Here is a 23,233-nt window from a genome sequence, read left to right as displayed (position 1 = left end):
AAGCTGAAAGTCAGGTACACTGTAACACTATTATCTATAGAGAAAGAGACTGGGTGCTTCTTCCACAGTACAGCAAATAAGAGCCTCTCATCAAATATTGTAGTGACAGTATCCCAAATTAGCTAATAAATAATAAGAGAAGACAGACACAGTTCACATGAATAAAACCTCCTCTTCACTGAGGAACACCACACAGGGCAGCAGAGTAACGTGGGAAGAGAACCCCAGCAGAATCTGCAGAATCACAAGTTCTAATACCACTTCCACTATGTAGAAAAGCTAACTCCCTAACTTTTATGGTAGTCAGGGGTTTTAAAATCAGTGATAAAAAGGACCAAGTATGTATTTAGTAAGTCCTATTCTATTCCAAAATGCTATGATTCTAAGTCTCTGGGGGAAAAAATGGCATTTGAAGCAACCAATTTATAAATGAACTTTTAGACCACAGTACCAAGTGTCCTTATATGACAAGCATCCTCTTTTTTTATTTTTTTTCAAACTGTCATATATACTAGTTTAGCCATATTTTAGATTGTATAATACCAGCCTTATTTTAAAAGTGACTACAGAAGAAAATTAATTAAACTGCTTGCACAAATGAATGACCAGAATAGTAAGAAAAGTAAACCACTACCTACATTTTCTTTCTTTCAACATCAATACATTTTCTTATTCACTCATTAAGTTTGAAGCTTAATGTGTCATCAAGTTAAAGTATATCAATAGTTAGAATCCCTCTGCATCCCCATGTTCACTACCGCATTATTTACAAAAACAGCTAAGATATGGAAACCTAAATGTCCATCAATGGATAAATGAATAAAGATAATGTAGTGATATACACACATATGCATAGACACACACAGAGTCTATATTGAGCTATTAAAAAAGAATGAAGTCTTGCCATTTGCAACATGAATGCACCTTGAGGGCATTATGCTAAACGAAGTAAGTCAGACAGAGAAAGACAAATACCACATGAACTCATTTACATGTGGAATTTACAGAAAACCAAGCTCACAGATATAGAGAACAGAGAGACTACTGCCTGAGGTGGGGTATGGGGATGGGTGAAAGAGATTAAGGTAATCCAAAGGTACAAACTTCCATTAATTAAATACATTAAGTCATGAGGCTATAATGTACAGCATGGCAATTATACTTAATAATACTATATTGTGGAGCACCTGAGTGGCTCAGTTGGTTAACCATCTGCCTTCAGCTCAGATCACGATCCCAGGGTCCTGGGATCAAGCCCCGCCATCAGGCTCTCTGCTCTGCACGGAGCCTGCTTCCCCCTCCCTCTCTGCCTGCCTCTCTGCCTACTTGTGATTTCTGCCTGTCAAATAAATAAAATCTTTAAAAATAAATATACATACATATATACATTAAGTTATGAGGCTATAACGTACAGCATGGCGATTATATTTAATAATACTATATTGTGGGATACCTGGGTAGCTCAGTCGGTTAAGCATCTGCCTCTGGCTCAGGTCGTGATCCCAGGGTCCTGGGATCGAGCTCCATGTCAGGCTCCCTGACCAGCAAGGAGTCTGCTTTTGCCTTCCCTCTTCCCGCTCCCCCCTACCCCACCTTGTGCTCCACTTTCTGTCAAATAAATGAAATCCTCTAAAAGAAAATAATAATAATAATAATAATAATAGGGGAGCCTAGGTGGCTCAGTCATTAAGCATCTGCCTTCAGCTCAGGTCCTGATCCCAGGCTCCTAGGGTCAAGCCTTGCATCAGGCTCCCTGCTCAGCGGAAAACTTGTGTTCCCTCTCTCACTATCAAATAAATAAATAATCTTAAAAATAGTAATAATACGCTGCATTCTTAAAAGTTCTCACCACAAGAAAACAAATTCTGTAACTATGTGTGATAACTGATATTAACTAGATTTACTGTGATCATTTTACAATATATAAAAATACTGAATCATGTTGTACACCTGAAACTAACATAATGTTGTATGTCAATTATACTTCAAATAAAAAAATTCAAAAATTTATTTCAATGTTTTAAAAACAGCTCCAATTACCTCTCAACTGCAATTAATTGAATCCCCTTATTAATAAGTTAGGCTGTCAGTAGTTATCACTGCATCAACACTTTTTGAATCCTTACATGTTGGGTACTGCTCTAGGTTCTAAAATACAATTATTAACAAAAGCAGAATTGGTTCATGTGGGGACAGGGGAAGGGAGGAGGAAATTAAACACACACAAAAAAACAGAGCAGTATAGTAGACAAAGACAAAGAAAGGCAAAGGGTGACATCTGGGGCTTTAATGAAAAAACTCATGGTAGCCATGGAAAGGGAAGAAAGACCCCAATAGAAGGAAAGCAAATGTTAAAGTCCTAAGGCAGGAACAAGCTTCCCCTGTTCAAAGGCAAAAGACCAAAAAAAAAAGGCCTAGCTAGTATGACTTTAACACAGTAAAAAAAAGATAAAAGGGAGAGAGATGAGGTCAAACAGAAAGGCAGGAATGAGATCACCTCAGCTGTCTATACTTTACCTTTAAGACGAAGAGCTACAAACTTTTCTTATAAAGAACCAAACAGAAGGGGAAAGGAAAGAAACTATTTTTGGCTTTGTAAGCCATAGTCTCTGTTGCAACTATCTCTCCCTTTCTAGTGTGAAAGCAGCCACGGATGAAATGTGAAGGAGTATAACTATGCTCCAACAGAAGTTTATTCATGGATACTAAAATCTAAATTTCATGTAACATTCACATGTCATAAAACATTATTCTTTTGACTTTTTTCAACCATTTAAAAATGTAAAGGCATTCCTGGCTCACAGGCCACACAAAAACAGAAGGCAGGCTGGATTTAGCCCGCAGACCATCGTGTGCCAGCCCCATTAGATGATAAAGCTCTCTGTAGCATCTAACAGCACCATACATACTTAGGCGTAGAACAAATACTCTCAATGAGATTTTCAGCTTTACTTTTCAGTCCCTGCCATTTTATTTTCAGAAAAGGCAGACATGAGAATATCTCAACAACAGAACAGTGGGAACCTGATCACACTTGCCCTACACTAAAGCAAACCTAGAGTTTTGCACCCCTCTCTGTTAGTAACCATGGTGCCATAATTCCTGGCATACAATAGGCCTTCAACAAATTTTTGGTGAACAAACCTCAACACCTATCTAGACACTTCCTGTTATGAAAAACAGAGAGTAAAAGTAGCATTTGCAGTTCACCTACTAGATGACTTTGTGTGAACCAGGAAAAAAAAAGGCCTACAAAGCTTTGGACAGTGCTAGTTTATGCGCTATCTCTGAGGAGATGGACACTTTTTTCCCCCCAAAGGGACCCCTTCATCACCCAAGACAGATGCAATACTACAAGTATAAATGGATATCACTTTTGTACCAAAAAATAAGATGCCCCTTCCTCTGGGTAGACTCAGCCCTACACCAGGGCCAAGGCTTGGCTGGCCAAGTGTAGACTAGATTCCATCCCCTGCTGATCAGATGTGCACAGTCACAAGCAATGGTCCTAAGTATTTAAAAAAGGATCTTTAAATACAAATTACCCATAATTTGTCATTTTTGCAACATTTTTCAGAGTATCTCAAGATGTAAAAACAGATGCCCAAAGAGACTAAAGATAAAAAGTAGAGTAGTAAGTCATTTCACAATTTAAATTTAAAAAAAGAAAAAAAGAGCCCTATCATTAAGACTGGACTTCTTAATAAAACATGTATGTCCTTTGTGTTCACTTTAATAATCAGAATTCAAATAACTATGCTTTTATCATAAAAACTCTGGCTAAAATGTGTCATCAACAACTATGACAATTACCTGAAAGAGCTTTAATAAACATGGTATTAATTAGTCTTTTTGATAAAGGCACATAATTAATGAATATATAGAGCACTGAATATTTTTGATTGCTTCTATCTAGAAAATCTAGCTTCAGTAAAATAACTTCATATTGATTATAAAAGTTTTCTTCCCCTATATAATACCATTACTAACAAAAACAACCGTGACGACAACTATATAAAATAACAAAGTAGTGCATGCTAATTCTGATTTTGCTCAGCAGAAACCATTTTTGCTTTTCTAGTGAAAGCAGGAGAATCAAAGGACAAAAGCCACATTAAGTTCTGAGTCCCGTACAAGACACCAAAAAGAAAAAGGAGAAGGCAGGGTGGCTAGCTAGCTTAGTCAGTAGGGCATGTGACTCTTGATCAAGGGGGTTTTAAGTTTAAGCCCCAGGTTGGGTATAGAGAATACTTTTAAAAAATGAGACAGGGCGCCTGGGTGGCTCAGTGGGTTAAGCCTCTGCTTTTGACTCAGGTCGTGATCTCAGAATCCCGGGATGAGTCCCGCATCGGGCTCTCTGCTAAGCAGAGAGCCTGCTTCCCCCGCCCCTCTGCCTGCCTCTCTGCCTACTTGTGTTTTCTCTCTCTGTGTGTCAAATAAATAAATAAAATCTTTAAATAAATAAATAATGAGAGAGAGAAGAGAATGGGAAGCAGGATTTTCTTTTTCCTAAAATAATTTGCTGTTCAGTGGGTCTGCAGACTCTGCTCCTCACAAATTAATCTAACCACCTTCCTTCTTCCTTCTCTCCTTTTCCTTAAAGCATCTAATTGATATTCTTTGTTCCATCAGGTTCCCCCTACCTTTAGAGCTTTGGGTTCTGTGCACATTCAACTATGCAGTCTTCACTGTTGGGGCTCATTTCCACCGAACCTCTGGTAGCATCTCCGACACATCACTCTCTCGATCCTCCTTGGATTTTGTATGTGTACACTTTGTCTGCCTGTCTACTCTGTTCTCGTCCTGTGCCAATCTCTTGAGAGGCCTCTAAAGAGATAAGCTCCAAAATACTGGAATTTAAGTGCTTCATCATCTAAATCCTCACAGCATACTTTCTATAGTCACGACACATATCTACCCTGTACTACAGTTCTCCTTGTATAGGTCTAATCTTCCCACACTGGACCATGAATTGAGGGTAAAGGCTATGTATGATTCATTTGCTGATTTTTCAAAGTACCTAGCATAATGCCTTACAGAGCAGGTATCTAAAACCTTGGTTGGAAAAACACATGAAATGTTTCTGTGGAAAGGCAAGGCACAACACTGATAACTTTTGAGGACTACTATCCCAGGAAATTCACCTTTTTCAAGAAGTTTTCAGCAAACACTTCTTGCCCTTTGGCTTATTTTCCTATGCACTTCATTCAGGATCTATCTTATTCAATTAACACCTACTACAGTGATCAGCCACTAAAGCCTATTTGCACCTTTGGACTTTCTGACTGACATGCCCCACTACTGATTTTCCCCCTCCTGTCACAAAGAGAAATGCTATAATGATGTTACCCACTTATTAACAATCACAGCTGGTTGATTTTCCCTTTAAAGATAGTCCCAGTGGAATACAGTGGATGCCAATAGAGAATGATGTAACAAACAACAAAGAATTTATGGTCGGAAGAGCAACTGATCAAATCCAGTCCTTTCACTTCAGGGAAGTTTCTATGTTTCCCAACCTCTCCCTTTTATAAAACCTGAATGAATTGAATACTGAACTTTTTATAAAGTATCTAGAATATAGTACCAAGCTCATAGGAAACATTCAATAAATAGAAATTAATTATTATTACAAGATGGTAATATTATTAATCTAATTACCTATTACACAGTATATGTATCATGCTACTTCAAATATAACCTCAATTTACATCTGCATTTCTGAAAAGAGGACAGTAAGGAATTGTCAATTAATGTATTCATAATGGCTTGAACATAGTTTTCCTAAACAGATAACCACCCACATCAAAATGCATCTGCTTACCTCACTGCCTTGCATAGTCTTCGCTGGGTTAGCAGAAGGGATGGCAGCATTCAGTTCAGGCTCTGGCTTACACAGAAGTGCAATGGTGTCACGGTGAGACTGATAACGTTCTTTCACTTGCCCATCTGCTTGCACAGCTTTATCCAAAACGGCTCTGAAGTTGGTTCCCTCTGTGAGGGAAAAAAAATGTTGCCAGAGTACAGCAATGACTTTAATAGTAACATTTATAGGCTGATTATACTTTTAGTTCTGCTCTCCAACTTTACTTTTCCCCCCCTCTTCTATGGACCCTGATTCATTCATTATATAATGGAAACTGAGCTCCTGTCGCCCTTGGCATTTTTGTTTCTGGCAAAACACATGGGTATACCTTAGCATGTATTTGTGGTTACTATCCACCAAATAAAAACTAACCGGCATTAGTCTAATCCTTTCCTACAACTCATTAATATAGAGAGAAACCATTCACTCCAGAAATTGTTGCAACTTACTTAAAAAGTATTCCCCTCTCAAAGGATCACTGACTGCTTCAACTTGACTTTAAAAGAACAGCCGTTAACATTTTTAAGAAAAAATGTCTATAGTACTAATTATATAATAGTAAATAAATAAATAAGTCTCTAGCTATCATAAAGACAGTAACCTTAACAAACACAAATCTTAATAATTAAATTCTTAAAAAAATAATAATTTGATTTCAAATTAACTCACCTTTTACCACCCACTACTAAGTGAAATGACATTACAAAACCATATGCATATAATATGATCTCATTTAGGAGTGCCTGAGTGGCTCAGTCAGTTGAGCATCCAACTCTTGTTTTTAGCTCAGGTTACAATCTCAAGGTCACTGAAATCAAGCCCTGTGTCACACACCACATTCAGTGGAGAGTCTTGAGATTCTCTCTCCCCTTCCCCCAACTAGCACTTTCCCTTTCTCTCACTCTCTCTCAAATAAATAAAATCTTTAAAAAAATAATAAAAAAAATACAGAACTGATCTCATTTATTTTAAAAATATGCTTAGAGCTTAATACCAGTTCCTGGAACCAGTGATATCTAGTGGTTATATAGATGCTCTAAGGGAAAAAAAAAAAAAAGGCACAGGGCTTAGAATATGAAAAGAGAGATACAGAATCATTTCCATTTTTACTCTGTATTTTTTAAGAATTCTTTAGAATTTGGGGCGCCTGGGTGGTTCAGTGGGTTAAAGCCTCTGCCTTTGGCTTGGGTCATGATCCCAGTGTCCTGGGATCGAGCCCCACATCGGGCTCTCTGCTCGGCGGAGAACCTGCTTCCTCCTCTCTTTGACTGCCTCTCTGCCTACTTATAATCTCTGTCTGTCAAATAAATAAATAAAATCTTAAAAAAAAAAAAAAAAAGAATTTTTTAGAATTTGGGGGGCACCTGGGTGGCTCAGCCAGATGGGTGTCCAACTCTTGATTTCGGATCAGGTCGTGAGATCAAGCTCCAGGTCGGGATCTGTGCTCATAAGGAGTCTGCTTGAGATTCTCCTTCTCCTGTACACACACCCCTACCATGTGCTCAATCATTTTTAAAAAAGAATTTTTCAGAATTTTTAAGAATCTGAATTTCTTATAATGAACATGAATCACCTCTGTTATTTATTTTTTATCTCACCCTGAACTGAGGGGAAAAAAACCTGTGTTTTCAAAATAGCAGTTTCAGTAAAAACAGGTTTACAACAGACCCTAATTTAATCAAGCAAAAATGTGGATCCAAACTGGGAATTTATATGGGCACCTGGATGACTCAGTCAGTAGAACATGCAACTCCTAATCTCACGACTGTGAGTTCAAGCCCCACGTTGAGTATAGAGATTATTTAAAAATAAAATCTTAAAAAAGAAAAATTGGGAATTTATTCAAGTAAAAGCCACTTATATACATTTTACCTGCTCTTAAAGGCTTATAGAGTTCATTAGATGGTGTCCTTTGCCAGCGTTCCTTGAATTTTGCTCTTAAATCATTGTCAGTTGCTTCTTCTTCATCTAACAATCTTAATGACTTTTAAAAAGAAGTAAAATAACAATGAAGTATCATTTCTGGTATAAAAAAATTAAAACATTTTTTAAATGATCAGACTCAATACTGGTTGAGGATTAATGGATGGGAATACCTCTACTTTACTGGCTGAACTATAAAATGGTACAATTTTTGTTGCACAAATCCAAGTTATAACATATTTAACAAACACTTATAAAATTTAAGACTAGGTTAGCCATTACCTTACTCAATAAATTAAAAAGTAAGATAAACTAAGAGATTATGTATATCCATGCACAAAGGCTACTGTGAACAAAGATTCTTTCTAAGATTAAAATAAATAGAAAGCCTTAAGACCTTAGATGCCATAAACAAAACAAAGAGAAAGACGTTAACTTATCCACATGAAAATCAAAGATTCAGACTTTTATCCCAGTACAACAAACTAAAAAGTAACATGTACAAAATGGCTTCTGAATGTGTACCTGAGAAGACAGAAGAGTCGGGGGCCAGAACACAAGAAAGTGTTAATAATCTACCAGGAGAAATAAGTGCTAAAGCACAGGTACCTGCTAATCCCTGGCATCTTAGAGCAGAAGTCTACAAACTTTTCTGTCAAACACTAGAGTATTTTAGGTTTTGTGGACCTTTGTCGACCATCTCTGCCACATTTTTTTTTTACAGCCCTCTAAAAACAGATTAAAATCATCTTTAACTAGTGAATCTCATAGAAATAGGTCACAAGCCAGAACTGGTCCACTGTACATAGTTCACCAACTATACAGTTCACTACTGGCTTAGAATGTGAAGGTAACAGAACAGGAGCAGGACACAAGAAACATGGGTGGGGCTGCTATGAGTGGATGTCCCATCAAAGGCATTACCCTCCCACAGACTGGGATACTTCCACATGGGTGACACTCACTGGATGAATTTTTTAAAACGAAGACTGCCTGACAAAGGAACTTTACTTGTGTTGGCTCTAAATAGAAAAGAAAAGAAATATCACCTAAGATTCCTATCAAAAGCCTATACTTAGGACTGGAAATCACACTACCTGTGTGAACAAAGCCTTAAGACATACCTCTGACAAAAAGGTTAACTACAAAATTAATAATAACAGTATAAAATAAAAAATAAAAATTCTCTAGAAGAATTCACTTTAAAACCTAGAACTCAACGAATTCCCACATATAAAGTTCCAGGAAATGTGAATTCATAATTTAAAAAAAAAAAATCATTGAACATTAAATGCAATGGAGTATTTTGGACTAGATCTTGAAAAAGAAGGGCACTGATGGACTAACTGGTAAAATCTGAGTAATAATATTGTACCAATGTTAACTTCTGAGTTTTAACAAATGAACCATGGCTACCTAAGATTTACTCTAAGGGAAGCTTGGTAAAGAACTCTGTACCAAATTTGAAACTTTTTTGTTAAGTCTAAAATTATTCAAAATTAAAGTTTTAAAATGTAAAAGCAAGAACACATACAAAAAAAACCACCAAACTCAAGAGGAAACAAACCATGGTGAGCAAGAGTCAGCAAAAGGAACAAATCACAGAACCAAACCACAAAGACAAGAGATACTGGAATTATAAGATAAAGATAAAATATATTTAATATGTGTTTAGAGTAAAAGATAAATTGAAAGTGTGACACAGGAGAAGGAGAACAGAAAGAACTGAAAAAAGGACTAAGTTAGAATTTCTAGAGATGAAAAACATAATAAAATTAGGAAGCTAATCACTACTTAAAAGCTGCTAAGATATAACTGAAAAGGATCAGCAAATGGGAGAAGAATAGGAAGAAATTATAGACAATAAAGCAGAGAGCAACAGAAAATAAGAAGCTTAAAAGACATGGAAAATAAAGTTATGGGCTCCTGGGTGGCTCAGTAGGTTAAGCATCCAACTCTTGATTTTTGGCTCAGGTCATAGTATCAGGGTCCTGGGATCCAGCCCATTTCAGTCTCTGTGCTCACAGGGGAGTCTGTTTCTCCCTCTACACCACCCCACTAACTCTCTCTCTCTCTCAAATAAATAAATAAAATCTTCAAAAAAAGAAAATTAAGAAGAGTCAGCTTAAATATAATTAGCAACCCGGAAAGAATTACTAATGACAATAGGAAGAAAGAAATGTTCCAGGAAATGAAAACTAAGAATTTTCCAAGATGGATGAAAAGATTCAATTCCTCAAATTCACTGAATCCAATAAAGTATCAGTATCAAGCAATTTAAATGGAAGAAAATCCATACCCAGACACAACATAATAAACTTTAAAGAAGAAAAGAGTCCACAACTTCTATGCAAGTTTAGAAAGAGAGAGAGAGAGAGGAACTATACAATAAAACCAGGAAAAAGTGGAAATGGGGGTGGGAAAGAATAAAAGAGAAAGAAACATATAGGAAGAAAAAGAGACAAGTAGAAATTACAAAATATAGCAGAAAATGAATAATATGAATAATCAGTTAATATAAATGGACTTAACCCTCCACAGAAACATATAAAGGCTGTCAAACAAAATTAAGAAGAAAACTTCTGCTACGTGCTATTTACAAGACACAGCCACAAGGGTAAACAAGTTGAAAGTCAAAAACATTACAAGAAAACTACAGATCAAATATATAAATACAGATGCACAGTGCTCAAAAAAATACTACCAAAGCAAATCCAGCAGTAAATTAAAAGGATTATATTCTGGGACACCTGGTGTCTCAGTCAGTTATGCATCCAACTCTTTGATTTCAGCTCAGGTCATGATCTCAGTCATGAGATCAAGTCCTGGCATCAGGCTCTGCACTGAGCATGGAGCCTGCCTAAGAGTCTCTCTCTCTCCCTTACCTCCTGCCCCTCCCTACCCCACTTCCATATGCAAGCACTCTCTCTAAAAACAAAAACAGAAACAAAAAACAAAGGATTATATATCATGACTAAGTAGAATATCCTAAGAATGCAAGGATGGTTAAAATCAAAAAACCAATTAATATAATCCTCTGTAGTAACAGAATGAAGGAAAAAAATGTAAGAACATGTCAAGATGTAGAAAAAATATTTGACAAAATCCAATGTCCTTTTATGATTAAAACAACAACAACAACAACTCAACAAACTAGGAATAGGAAAGAACTTCCCTCAACCTCATAAAGGACATCTATGAAAAACCCACAGCTAACGTCAACAGAGTGAAAGTTGGGAAGCTTTCCCCTAAGATCAGGGACAAGACAAGAACATCTGTTCTCACCACGTCCATTTAACACTGTAGTGGTCAGGGCAATTAAGCAAGAAAAAGAAATAAAAAGACATCCAAAAAAGAAGTAGTAGAACAATCTCTACTTGCAGATTACATGACCTTAATGAAGAAAATTCTAAGGAATTCACAATATAACCATTAGAGATAATAAACAAACTTAGTAAAGTTACAGAATACAAAATCAACATACAAAATCTATACTCTATACACTATACTCTAGCAATAAACAATCCAAGAAGGAAATTAAGACAATTCCATCTACAATAGCACCAAAAGAATTAAATACTTAGGAATAAATTTAACCAAGGAGGTGCAAGACTTGTACATTAAAAGCTACTAAACACTGCTGAAAGAAATTAAAGAAAACCTAACTAAATGGGAAGACATTCTGTTCATATTCATGTATTGGAAGATTTAATATTGTAAAGATTGGCAATACTCTCCAGGTTGGTCTAAACATGCAGTGCAATTCCTATCCAACTATTAACTTTAGGATTTCCTATATATAAAGGTTAAATCAAAACCACAATGAGATACCACTTCATACCCACAGTATGGTTATAATTAAAAAAACAGAACAATCAGGGGCACTTGGGTGGCTCAGTCGGTTAAGCGTCTGCCTACAGCTCAGGCCACAATCCCAGAATCCTGGGATTGAGCCCCATATCAGGCTCCCTGCTCACTGAGGAGCCTGCTTCTCCCTCTGCCTGCTGCTTCCCCTGCTTGTGCTCTCTTTCTCTGACAAATAAATAAAATTAAAAAAAAAAAACCTGAACAATTTAAGGGTTGGAAAGGTAATGTAAAGAAACTGGAACCTTTACACACTGCTGGTAAGAATGTAAAATGGTGCCATGGCTCTGGAAAAACAGTTTGGTAGTTCCTCAAAAAGCTGAACATTGAATTCCTGTATGACCCAAAAACTCCCCTCTTCTGTATATACCCAAGAGAATTAAAAACAGGTGCTTAAGAAAAAAAAACCTGTTCACAAATAGCATTATTAATTACCAAAAAAGCAAAATTACCAATATTTATTACTGACAAATAAACAAAATGTGATATATCCGCACAATGAAGTGTTAGCAATAAGAAGAAATGAAATGCTGGCACTACAACATGGATGAACCTGGAAACATTATTCTAAGTGACAGAAGGTCAAAGTGCACATACCATTTCTGATTCCATTTATATGAAATGTCCAAAATAAGCAAATCCACAGAGACAGAATCAGAGTAGTGGCTGCCAAGAGCAGGGACAAGGAGGAATGAGTAGTAACTGCTAGTGAGTCTGGAGTGAGTGCTAGCGAGAATGGAGTTTCCTTGGGGTGATGGAAACTGAAATTAGACAGTGTTGGTGCTTGCACAATACCGCAGACATACTAAGAACCACAGTCCTGTACACTGTAAAGAGGTTAAAATGAATTTTGTTATGCAAATTTTAACCTCAAAAACAGACATGCAGTTGTGAAATAAATACAGGAGATTTTTTTAAAGAATCAGGTATGTTGAAACAAGAGATATCAACAAATGAAAAACAACTTTCAAGGTGGCTGAAAAGCACAAAAAGCACACTAAATAACCAATTAATGAGCTGGGAGGCCAGCCTGAGCCAGTCTTCCAGGAAGAATGAGAGCACAAAGACAAAAAGAAGAAATGTTGAAAGATAGGAAAACTGATCATCACCAGAAGAACTACCACCCATCTGACAGAAATCCATTAAGAGAGGGCAGAGAAAAAAAAGTAACTAAAGAAAAAGAATCCACGGGCAGGAATCCAAGGTTAATAGGGCCCCACAGTTCCCTAGTGAAGATAAATTTATCATTAAAAAAAAAAAATAGTGAATACTTAAATATTTTTGAAAATCAGCCCTAATTTCTAAAAGCTACCAGAGAGAAATGAACACTCAAAAAGAGGTCCAGCTTCACAACCTTACTTCTCTCAACTCACAACTTAATTAAAATGAGATTTTCCAAGTACAGCTGACAGAGTACCAGTGACTACTTCACAAGGTTGTTAGAAACATCAAATAAGATAAACAAAAGTACCTCATATTAAGATAGGCAGACAACAGACATATACCATACACGTTAATAATGCCAGTTTTTAATTATAAGTTTTTTACACATTAGTATTTCTAATGAAGATGCTGCTCACAACTGATACACAGCATTTCAATAGACAATGTTCTTTTCCAAAACTTGTTTCAAAATCAAATACGATTCTTCTAATCAATGACATCTTAAAATCAAGGATATATAGTAATATTTAAATAACTACTAAGCAGCAGGCACATGCCTGATCCTACTTCACAGCTATTTTATGTGATAAATATTATTATCCCATTTTCTTCCATAAGTAAACTGAGACATGAAGATGTTAAGTAATCTGCCCAGGGCCACACTAACAATAAAAACTGGGGATCAAGTTCAAATATAAGTCCAATATTCAATAATGGTTTATTATAACTTTTACCTACTAAATGCCCCAGACTGCTACTGACTTGCTATACCTGCATTTTCCAGTGTTTGTCTTTTCCCATCAGACAATTACTTCTTGCTGCTTTCACAAACTTGTGATCTTAAACACTACTCTCCATTTTTTTCTCTCTTTATCTACTATTCTAACATCCTTTCAAGTGCAACACCAGATAACAAGCTTGCTTAATCTAACAATCAACAAATTTTAAAGGACTATAAGGCATTCTCATGAATAAATCTATGACCTTAAGAGCGGTCTCTGTCAAATATTAATGTGCAGGAGTGCCTGAGTGGCTCAGTGGGTTAAAGCCTCTGCCTTCAGCTCAGGTCATGTTCTCAAGCCCCAAATCGAGCTATCTGCTCAGCAGGGAGCCTGCTTCTTCCTCTCTCTCTCTCTCTGCCTGCCTCTCTGCCTACTTGTGATCTCTGTTTGTCAAATAAATAAATAAAATCTTTAAAAAATATATATTAATGTGCACATGGAACACCATGGGATCTTGTTAAATGCAGCTCCTAATCCAGAAGGTCTGAGATAAGGTCTAAGATTCTGCATGTCTAGCAAGCTCAGCACAGCAAGGCTTTGGTACTGAACTACGTAACATCAATTCTGTTTGCTTTCAATTTTCTTTTTATTGACTATATCTACATAGATGAGGTTGATAACACTGCTGGTGTAATTAATGTAGAACCCCTCATGAATCAGATTCCAAAGGCCAATACTGCAAGTAAGTTTTCATTTAAGTTTCCAATAGCTAATATGCCACTATCAATTTATCATTTAGTATAATCATAATAATCCTTTTAAAAGGCAATCCTTTAAAAAAAAAAAAAAAAGGGAGGCAAATATTCTCATCCCCAAGGTTCACACTGTCTCAAGTACAGATGACCCCTGCATAACATAGTTTGAACTTTATAGGTCCACTTGTAAGTGGATTTCCTACAGTACAGTATTATAAACGTTCTGATTTTTATGATTTTCTTTGATTTTAATAACGTTTCCTTTTTCTAGCTTCCTTTAATCTAAGAATGCCATATATAATATATGTAACATACAAAATATGTGACAGTCAACTGTTTATGTTACCAGTGAGGCTTCCAAAGTCAACAGCAGGCTATGAGTAGTTATGTTTGGGGGAATCAAAAGTTATACTCATATTTCTTACTGCATGGGGGGTTGCCACCCCCTGTTGTTCAAGATAAACTATACCCCTTCCCCAAAGTACTTGGAAATGATAGATACATTCTTTGAAAATTAATTGAAAAATTAAAACATGGATTGAAGCACTGACAACAGAAGTTAACTAAAAAACATGACTCCTAGGGACGCCTGGGTGGCTCAGTCAGTTAAATGGCTGCCTTCGGCTCAGGTCATGACCCCAGCGTCCTGGGATGGAGTCCCACATCGGGCTCCTTGCTCCGCAGGGAGCCTGCTTCTCCCTCTGACTCTGCCTGCCACTCTGCCTGTGCTCGCTCTTGCTCTCTTTCTCTCTCTCTGACAAATAAATAAATAAAATCTTTAAAAAAAAAAAAAACGGACTCCTAAACTGGTAAAAGCCAATGTAACCATTTTGACTATATTTATCACTAAAGAAAGAAGTGAATCAATGTGGGGAAAGACATGAAGGCACAGTAAAAGAATAATACTGTCAAACAGCTGACTTCAGCCAAAAAACTTCCTATTGATAAAATATGTTCTCTCTACTGAAAGATGGATGTGGTGGGCTTATAAAACACTTGAAGGCCTAACTTCCTTAGTCTGATTCCACATTTACCAAGAAATCTAATATTTCAAAGAACTCATTAGTTATGAAGGCTCTGAACAGTTTGTATGATTGTAATTTCTCACAGTATATCAATATTACATCATGGTCCATGAGTTTCATTAATGTGCATTTATAAACCCTTAAGACATGTATGAACCCGTTCTCACTCAATGAGAATTCCTCTGGGAAGCTGAAAGGCAGTTCTGGGTCACATTAACTTCATCAGGATGGTGACTATTACCCTACAAAACCCAAGAGAAGAAAGCATCCAGTCCTAATCCCTGCTGGACACCAAGTGGCAAACAGTTTTTACTTGAAAAAACAAATTTCTTAAAACATACCTCATCTAGGATTTCTCTATTTCTTTGTAGTAGTTCAGGAAGCTCTTTAATCAGCTGATCAACAGTCTGGATGCCTCCCTGTTCAATCACAGACGTGGACTTAGTCAATATAGACTGAGGTACAGTATCTCCAGATACATCTTCAATTGCTGCTGGAAGATTAAGGGAAGCTAACACCCTGAAAAAAAATGAGATACTATGTCATCTAGAGGTCTAAATCATCTTTAAAAAATTAATCTCCTATATATCCTAATCAATAGCAATGAAGTTTTAGCACCCCAAAAAAGCTGAGTACCCTCATCAATGGAAAAATAAAGATAAAGGGGGAAAAAAGGAAAAAAAAATAGTGATTGATAAAATGAAAACAAAACTGTCAAATAATTAAGTTCACAGTTCAGAATTAAAAACCAAAAAGTAAGAAATGCACATTAAAAAATACTAGCTACCGGGGCACCTGGGGGGCTCAGTGGGTTAAAGACTCTGCCTTTGGCTCAGGTCATGGTCCCAGGGTCCTGGGATCAAGCCCCGAGTCAGGCTCTCTGCTCAGCAGGGAGCCTGCTTCCTCCTCTCTCTCTCTGCTGCCTCTCTGCCTACTTGTGATCTCTGTCAAATAAATAAATAAATAAAATCTTAAAAAAAAAAATACTAGCTACCGTGGGCTCACAGCTCAAACTTAACTTCTTTCAGTCTAAGTAATTAAAAGACAAAATCTGAGGCAGCTGGGTGGCTCAGGCAGTTAAGCATCTGCCTTAATGATCCCAGGATCCTGGGACTAGTCCCCCACTGGGTTCCTTGCTCAGCAGGGAGCCTGCTTCTCCCTCTCCCTCTGCCCTTCTCCTTTTGCCCCTCTCCCAGCTCTTGCTTGCTTTCTTTCTCTCTCTCCCTAATAAGAATAAATAAATAAAATCTTGAAAGAAAGGAAGTCTCAAAGATATGTATCTGACATAGGACTTGCTGTAAAATACATAAAGAACACGAAAAACTCAATTTTTAAAAATGAGCTAAAAATTCAACGGACACTTCACAAAACATATATAAATGCTAATAAGTACATGAAGAGTTACTCAACACCATTAGTAATCACAGGAATACAAATTAAACCACAGTGTGATACTGCTACACACACACACTAAAATGAATAAAAATGAAAAGACTGACAATACTAAGTGCTGCTGAGCGGGTGGGAATATGATCTGGAATAACCACTCTGGAAAACAAGCTGGATATTCTGCATAAAGTTAAGCATACACCAACCACACAACTCAGCAATTCTAATCCTAACTATTCACCCAGGGAACTAAAACATGTCCACACAAAGATTTATGCATCAGTGCTCACAGCATCTGTAATGTCCACCATCAGTGAATACAGAATCAACAAATTGTTATTTAACTATAAAATGAAATACTGCTCAGTAATAAAAAGGACCAAACTGATATAAACATAGATGAATCTCAAATTATTATGCTAAGTGAAAGAAGTCCAACATTCTGAGTATATACTGTATATGCAATAGGTACTATAAATACTATAGCAACACTACAATATGCTATATACTGTAATGTACATATGATATAATACACATGCTATAATAATTACATTTATAGTAAACTGCATAAAGTAAAACTAACCTAGAGTGACAAGGAGCAGAGAGCAGTGGCTAAGGGCCAGGGGAAGAAAGACTAAAGTGAAAGAGGCATGAAGGAACTTTTTAGGGTGATGGAAACGTTCTCTACCTTGATCATGGTGGTGGTGGTTACACGGGTATGAACATTTATCAGAAAGAAGTGAACTATACACTTAAAACAAGTGTATTCTGTTGCATTTTATTGAAAATTATACTTAAGATATTTTAAAAAACCAATGAATTATTTTAAGCCTTAATCCACCAGCAACAAAAACTGGATAAGAATACTGAATATACCATGTACTTTAACTTACAAGTATAAATATTCCCTAAAATGCAAATCAGTAGCCAAAACTACTCTCTTTGTTTCAGTAATCAAATTTATTCCAAATACATTTACTAGGACTTAATAAATACACAGCAGCCACAAGAAGTGCACATAGGTGTGTATTTGCGATCTCACATATTCTTGACATTCATCTGCAAGCTCAGAAAACTAAAATGTTCATGAACTATTTAGTTATAAAACACTCAAACAGAAACATTAGAACTTTAGAGATACATTCATGGAAGTTAAGCTCTACCTACCCATTTGCCAAAGTCGTGGCTTCTCTCATTTGAGCAATTGATCTGTTAACCAAGTCAGCTTTCCTCTGATTATAGGCAGCCAGTGACTGCTGTACTGACACAGGAACCATAGTCTCAAACAAATCTAAAATTAGGAATGAAAATTTCAACAAAATTTCAAGACAAAACACTTGTAAAGTGAATGTTCATATTCCCTTTCCAATATTCACAGAAAAAGTCTACAAATACTTAAAAATCAAAACCAAATCACTATTAAAAGTACAATAATGAAGAGGATTTTTAGATCACTATATTCAGGGACAATGACAATGAAAGCTTTCTTTTTCTTTGATCTTAATTTTCTTAACTTTTTAAGATGTGTCTGTCATTGACATTTTAAGATCTTTGGTAAAGAAGACTTACATGTAAGAAAACACACTGTTCATTTGCTGATTAAGTAGCCTACAGTGCCATGGTTTGATTTCCAGCTCCTTCCACCACTTCCTAGCTCTGAAACACTGGACAAAATTACTTAAGCACTCTGTGAATCAATAACCTCATCAGTCAACTGGGGATAACAGTACATATCTCATGGGACTACTGCTAGAATATGAATTCTGAGCTAGCATCTGTATTTAAAAGAATCCCTGGCACACAGTAAACACATCTTGTTTGCTAAGTAGAAAACAGTAAGATAATCATCCTTTCCCAATAATTTAGAATATTAATCTTGGGATTTCAGCTAGACTACTATATACTGAATGTATCTACAACATTCAAGGATATTATTTACTTCATACAACCATGACTCCATAAGTTTATATATTTAAAGTCGTATTTATGAATGTTCATTTTTAATGGCAGACTCTTAAATCAATAACAAATGTTAACAAAATGACAAATGCTTCAAGTCTGTCATTACTCAGTTTCAAATTCTCTGTTGTATACAGATACTTTATTACCATTTACTCTCCCTCTTGAAATTTCACTATAGATACACCACTTCATTTTTATTCTCATATTCATTTTAAACATGAATGCAAATCATATTCAAAGCATACAATAGCAGTTATATGATTTCAGCTTAAAAAAACAGATTAAACTGGGGGAAAGATGAGTAACATTAAAGTGTATTTGAATACTTGACATACCAGTGAATTTCTGGCTGATGGGTACACTGACTGGGGTAGATTTCACAAGTGTGGCTTTGCCAATAGGGTCTAGATCTTTAAGGTCTGGAACTCGATCATGATAAATGAAGTCATTATCCTTCTTTGCTGCAGAAAGGGCACGGCTGATTTTGTCAGAAAAATCTTTCACATTAACATATTCATCATAGCGAGATGCCACTGTCTTAATCAATTCTGCTGCATGCTAAAGAGAAAATGTTTAAAAAAAAAAAGAAAGAAAGAAAGAAAAAAGTTTTCTTTTTTTCAACCAAGGATCCAAGCATTAGTTTTTCAAAACAATCTTTGAGGACTTGTATTTCCAGCAATGTGGTCAACAGAATAATGTCGAAACTACCCCATCACAAAATACCAAAATATCAAAAACAAAGAATAAACATAGCCAGCATCCCTCTAAACACATGGGTGAATTACCAGTAAAGTAAAAGAAACCCATGGGCCAATAAGAATAAACTGACAGTGAGGGAGGCTGGCTGTCAAATATTTCTGTATCCCAAAAGACTAGCAATTAAAACGCATTAGAAGTGGGGCACCTGGATGACTCAGCGAGTTAAGCATCCAAATCCTGTTTTCAGCTCAGGTGGTGATTTCAGGGTTGTGGAACTGAGCCCCACATCAGGCTCCATGCACAGCAGGGATATTGCTTCTCTCCCTTTTTCTCTCCCTCTCCTTCTGCCTCTCTCCCAGCTTGTGCATGCACTATTTCTCTCTCTCTGATAAATAAATCTTTAACACACACACACACACATTAAAAGCTCTCATGGAACCTGAAATACAGAGACATATCGATCTACTGAGAAACATGCCCTCACCTCACATAGAGGCAGGAACCTTGAAGAGCTACTCCAACAGTGAAAGGATGAATCATGAAAAAATGACCCAGCCAACACAGGAAGGCAACGAAGAAGCATATTATCTCAGTATCAACAGGAGTATATATATATATATATATTTTTTTAAAAAAGGTCTGTCATAATTCATAACATGAGCAAATGCCTCACGTAAATGTAGGGCTCAAACTGCATTACCTAGGTGGTTTCAGATACAGTAACATCAGATAAAATGGGCAATAAAGCCAAAATCATCATTAGGGATAAATTAAGTACTTAATGCTTAACATGTGCCAATTTGCCAGAAAGACATAAAACTTCTTATACTTTGCATTTAATAAATCTCTATGTATATAAACAATTAAAATGCAAAATGGATAAATCTACCCCTCATCAGAGGGGAAAACTTTAACATTCCTGTCTCAACATGACAGACCAAGTAAACAAAAAAATTATTAAGATTACAGAAGATCTGAACAGCACAATTAATGAGTTTGATTTATGAGATATTGAGAACCCTGGAGTCCACAATTAGAGAATATATAGTATCCTCAGACACAGGGAACATGTATACAGAATAACCACTGAAAATAAAGCAAGTATGAAACACCGAATTATAGAAATAAATGAACGGCTTAATGATATAGAAATACAAGAATGGTTTAAGAAAACCTACTTCTATAATTCTCCAAATAATAAATTTTTAAAAATCAAATTATCTACACAGATATTGAAAAAGCACTGATAATATTCAATATTCAACACTGATATTTTTGAAAATCTTGGTAAAATCAAAATAGATATTCAATCTCTTAACATGATAAAATCTTAACCCCCAAAGCTAATATACTTAGCAGAAAAATTTAAGAAACCATTCCTAGAGTCAAAATAAAATGGTATCATCAACAACCACAGAGTATGTCAAAACAAGATCAAAAAAAAAAAAATGAAATCAGACATATGAAATTTAAAAAAGGAAAAAAATCATTTACAGGTGATGTATTTGTATATCAGGAAAACCTAAAAGTCAACTACACTATTCTAAATAATGAGAGAGGTGGCTTAGATGCAAAATCAACAGAGCAAAACAAAAGCTCCATCTTCAATGGAAACTAGGAGATGGAAAATATACAAATTTAAATCACTTATCACATTTGATTTGTAAATATGTGGTCAAATAGCAAAGTTAGTACTACAGTATTCAGATATACTGAACACACTGGAGAAAAAAGGGACTACTAAGCTCCCCTCCCCCCATGAGCGGAAATGACTTTAAGCAAATCTGAAAATGATGAAATGAAATGAAGTAACAAGTGCCAACAGATGATAAAGGCAAAGCCAAATGGCCCATGTCAGCCACCAGGGGTCACAGGAAAAACCAAAGTGCATCCCAAGCGGGAACTACTGAGAGCAAGAGGCTGATTAATCAAAGGCAGAGAGGCTGGGGGAAGTAGACAAGGAGGAGTGAAAAGCAGGGAGAAAGAACAAAGGGGGTAAGCACTCAGAAAAGGCCAACAAAATAAACTCTCAAAGCAGACACACCACTCTACAAAGCAAAGGCTGTGAGGGATTCAGGGAAACACAGATTTGGAGGTTAACAGTCCTTCCTCAACCAGTCTAGGTTTATAGAGACAAAGAAGTGAAACTGAGGAGGGTGCCCTTACACAAAGAGGCATGAAACACTCCCAAGGGCCATTCCCCCACTCAGGAGCCTCTTGCTATCTATCAGAATCAATCCTCATTCAAATACAAGTAACCAATACAGCATGCCATCTGCCTCAACACAAAGAAACCAAGAGGAAAAGGATGAAAATGAGCATATAAGTAAGTTTCCAACAGGTAATAAAAATTCACCGAAGAAATGTTGTCACAAAGCAGATGAAAACAGCATGCTAAAAAAACTAAAATAAACTAAAAAACTTAAGGGTATAATCATAGTATCAAAAGAACACAAAATATGAACAGAGGACCAGATGGTCCAGACAACAGTGAATGAACAGCAGATAGCAAGAGAATGTGCAATAGGAACTGACAGAACTCAAGCAAGAAAATGAAGAAAAACTCAAAATCACTTTTAAAGATTGAAATATTTACACAAGTAACAAAAAAGAGATGAGACATCACAGACACCATTTAAGAAACACACAATCCAAGAAAGTGAGGAAAATTCAATATGGCAGTCAAGGAGAGGGAGGCAATTACAAATTAAAGATTTGTAAAACACATCAATCAAATACAATGTGAGGACCTTGTATGGATCCTGATTTGCACAGACCAACTGTAAAAAAACAGTAAGAAAAAATCCGGGAAAACTAAACTAGGTCTGGATAATATTATATTACTAATAATAGTTATTAACCAGTTATTAACCTTGCTGAGTGGGATGACATTGTAGTTCTAGAGTTTTAAGTCTTATCTGTTAGAGATATATAGTAAAGGATGAAATATGTGAAATACTCCAAGAAAATAAGAGGGGAAGGGGAAATAAATGAAACACAAATAGCAAAATACTGATAACCATGGGCCCCAGATATTTGATGATTCATACATTACATAGATTTTTTTTTTCAAATTTTCCATAGTAAATATTTAAATCAAAAAAAACATATAGGGCGCCTGGGTGGCTCAGTGGGTTAAGCCACTGCCTTCGGCTCGGGTCATGATCTCAGGGTCCTGGGATCGAGTCCCGCATCGGGTTCTCTGCTCAGCAGGGAGCCTGCTTCCTCCTCTCTCTCTCTCTGCCTGCCTCTCTGCCTACTTGTGATCTCTGTCAAATAAATAAATAAAATCTTTAAAAAAATATATAGAGAGAAGCATATACAAAAAGATCAAGAAAATTCAGAAATGAGAGATGGATACCTATCAGGCATCAAAACACTCTAAAGAGTCAATGACTAAAACTGTATAGAACTAGAACAATGAAAAGGAAAAAAGGTTTAGAAATAGACCCAAATATATATGACGAATTTAGTGTGTGACAAAGCCGAAATCTCAAGTCAGCGGAGTAAGAAAGTCACTGTAATAAATGGTTTGGGGAGGGGTGCCTGGGTGGCTCAGTGAGTTGGAGCCTCTGCCATGATCATGATCAGGAGGTCATGATCTCAGGGTCCTGGGATCGAGCCCCCCATTGGGCTCTCTGCTCAGCCTGCTTCCTCCTATCTCTCAGAATGTCTCTCCGCCTACTTGTGATCTCTGTCTGTCAAATAAATAAATAAATAAATAAATAGTTTGGGGACAAATGGGTAAGCCATCTGAAAAAAGGAAAACTGGATCCATACTGCACATATCAGGATAAATTTGAAGTGGATCAAAGATCCAAGTATAATATACAATAAATTACAGATGCATTATACTTTTATTAT

The 23,233-nt window shown here is 36.3% G+C and overlaps 1 protein-coding gene across 2 annotated transcripts in view; it reads right to left on the bottom strand.

Annotated features, from left to right (window-relative positions):
* LOC101679153 (programmed cell death 6 interacting protein) overlaps positions 1-23,233 on the bottom strand; it is an 87,515-nt gene that overhangs the window by 26,746 nt on the left and 37,536 nt on the right. For both annotated transcript variants that reach the window (XM_004774199.3, XM_004774200.3), the window contains exons 8-12: positions 19,006-19,228; positions 17,876-17,999; positions 15,661-15,838; positions 7,739-7,850; positions 5,825-5,994 (exon numbers count right to left, since the gene is read on the bottom strand). In XM_004774199.3, coding sequence (XP_004774256.1) covers positions 5,825-5,994; positions 7,739-7,850; positions 15,661-15,838; positions 17,876-17,999; positions 19,006-19,228 — 807 coding nt within the window. The remainder of the gene's footprint in view (positions 1-5,824; positions 5,995-7,738; positions 7,851-15,660; positions 15,839-17,875; positions 18,000-19,005; positions 19,229-23,233) is intronic.

This window comes from Mustela putorius, unplaced genomic scaffold, assembly GCF_011764305.1.
Source record: "Mustela putorius furo isolate JIRA1106 unplaced genomic scaffold, ASM1176430v1.1 tig00003834_pilon_pilon_pilon, whole genome shotgun sequence".
NCBI lineage: Eukaryota > Metazoa > Chordata > Mammalia > Carnivora > Mustelidae > Mustela > Mustela putorius.
Note: the sequence above shows the minus strand (reverse complement) of the source record. Positions and strands in the feature narration are given on the sequence as shown.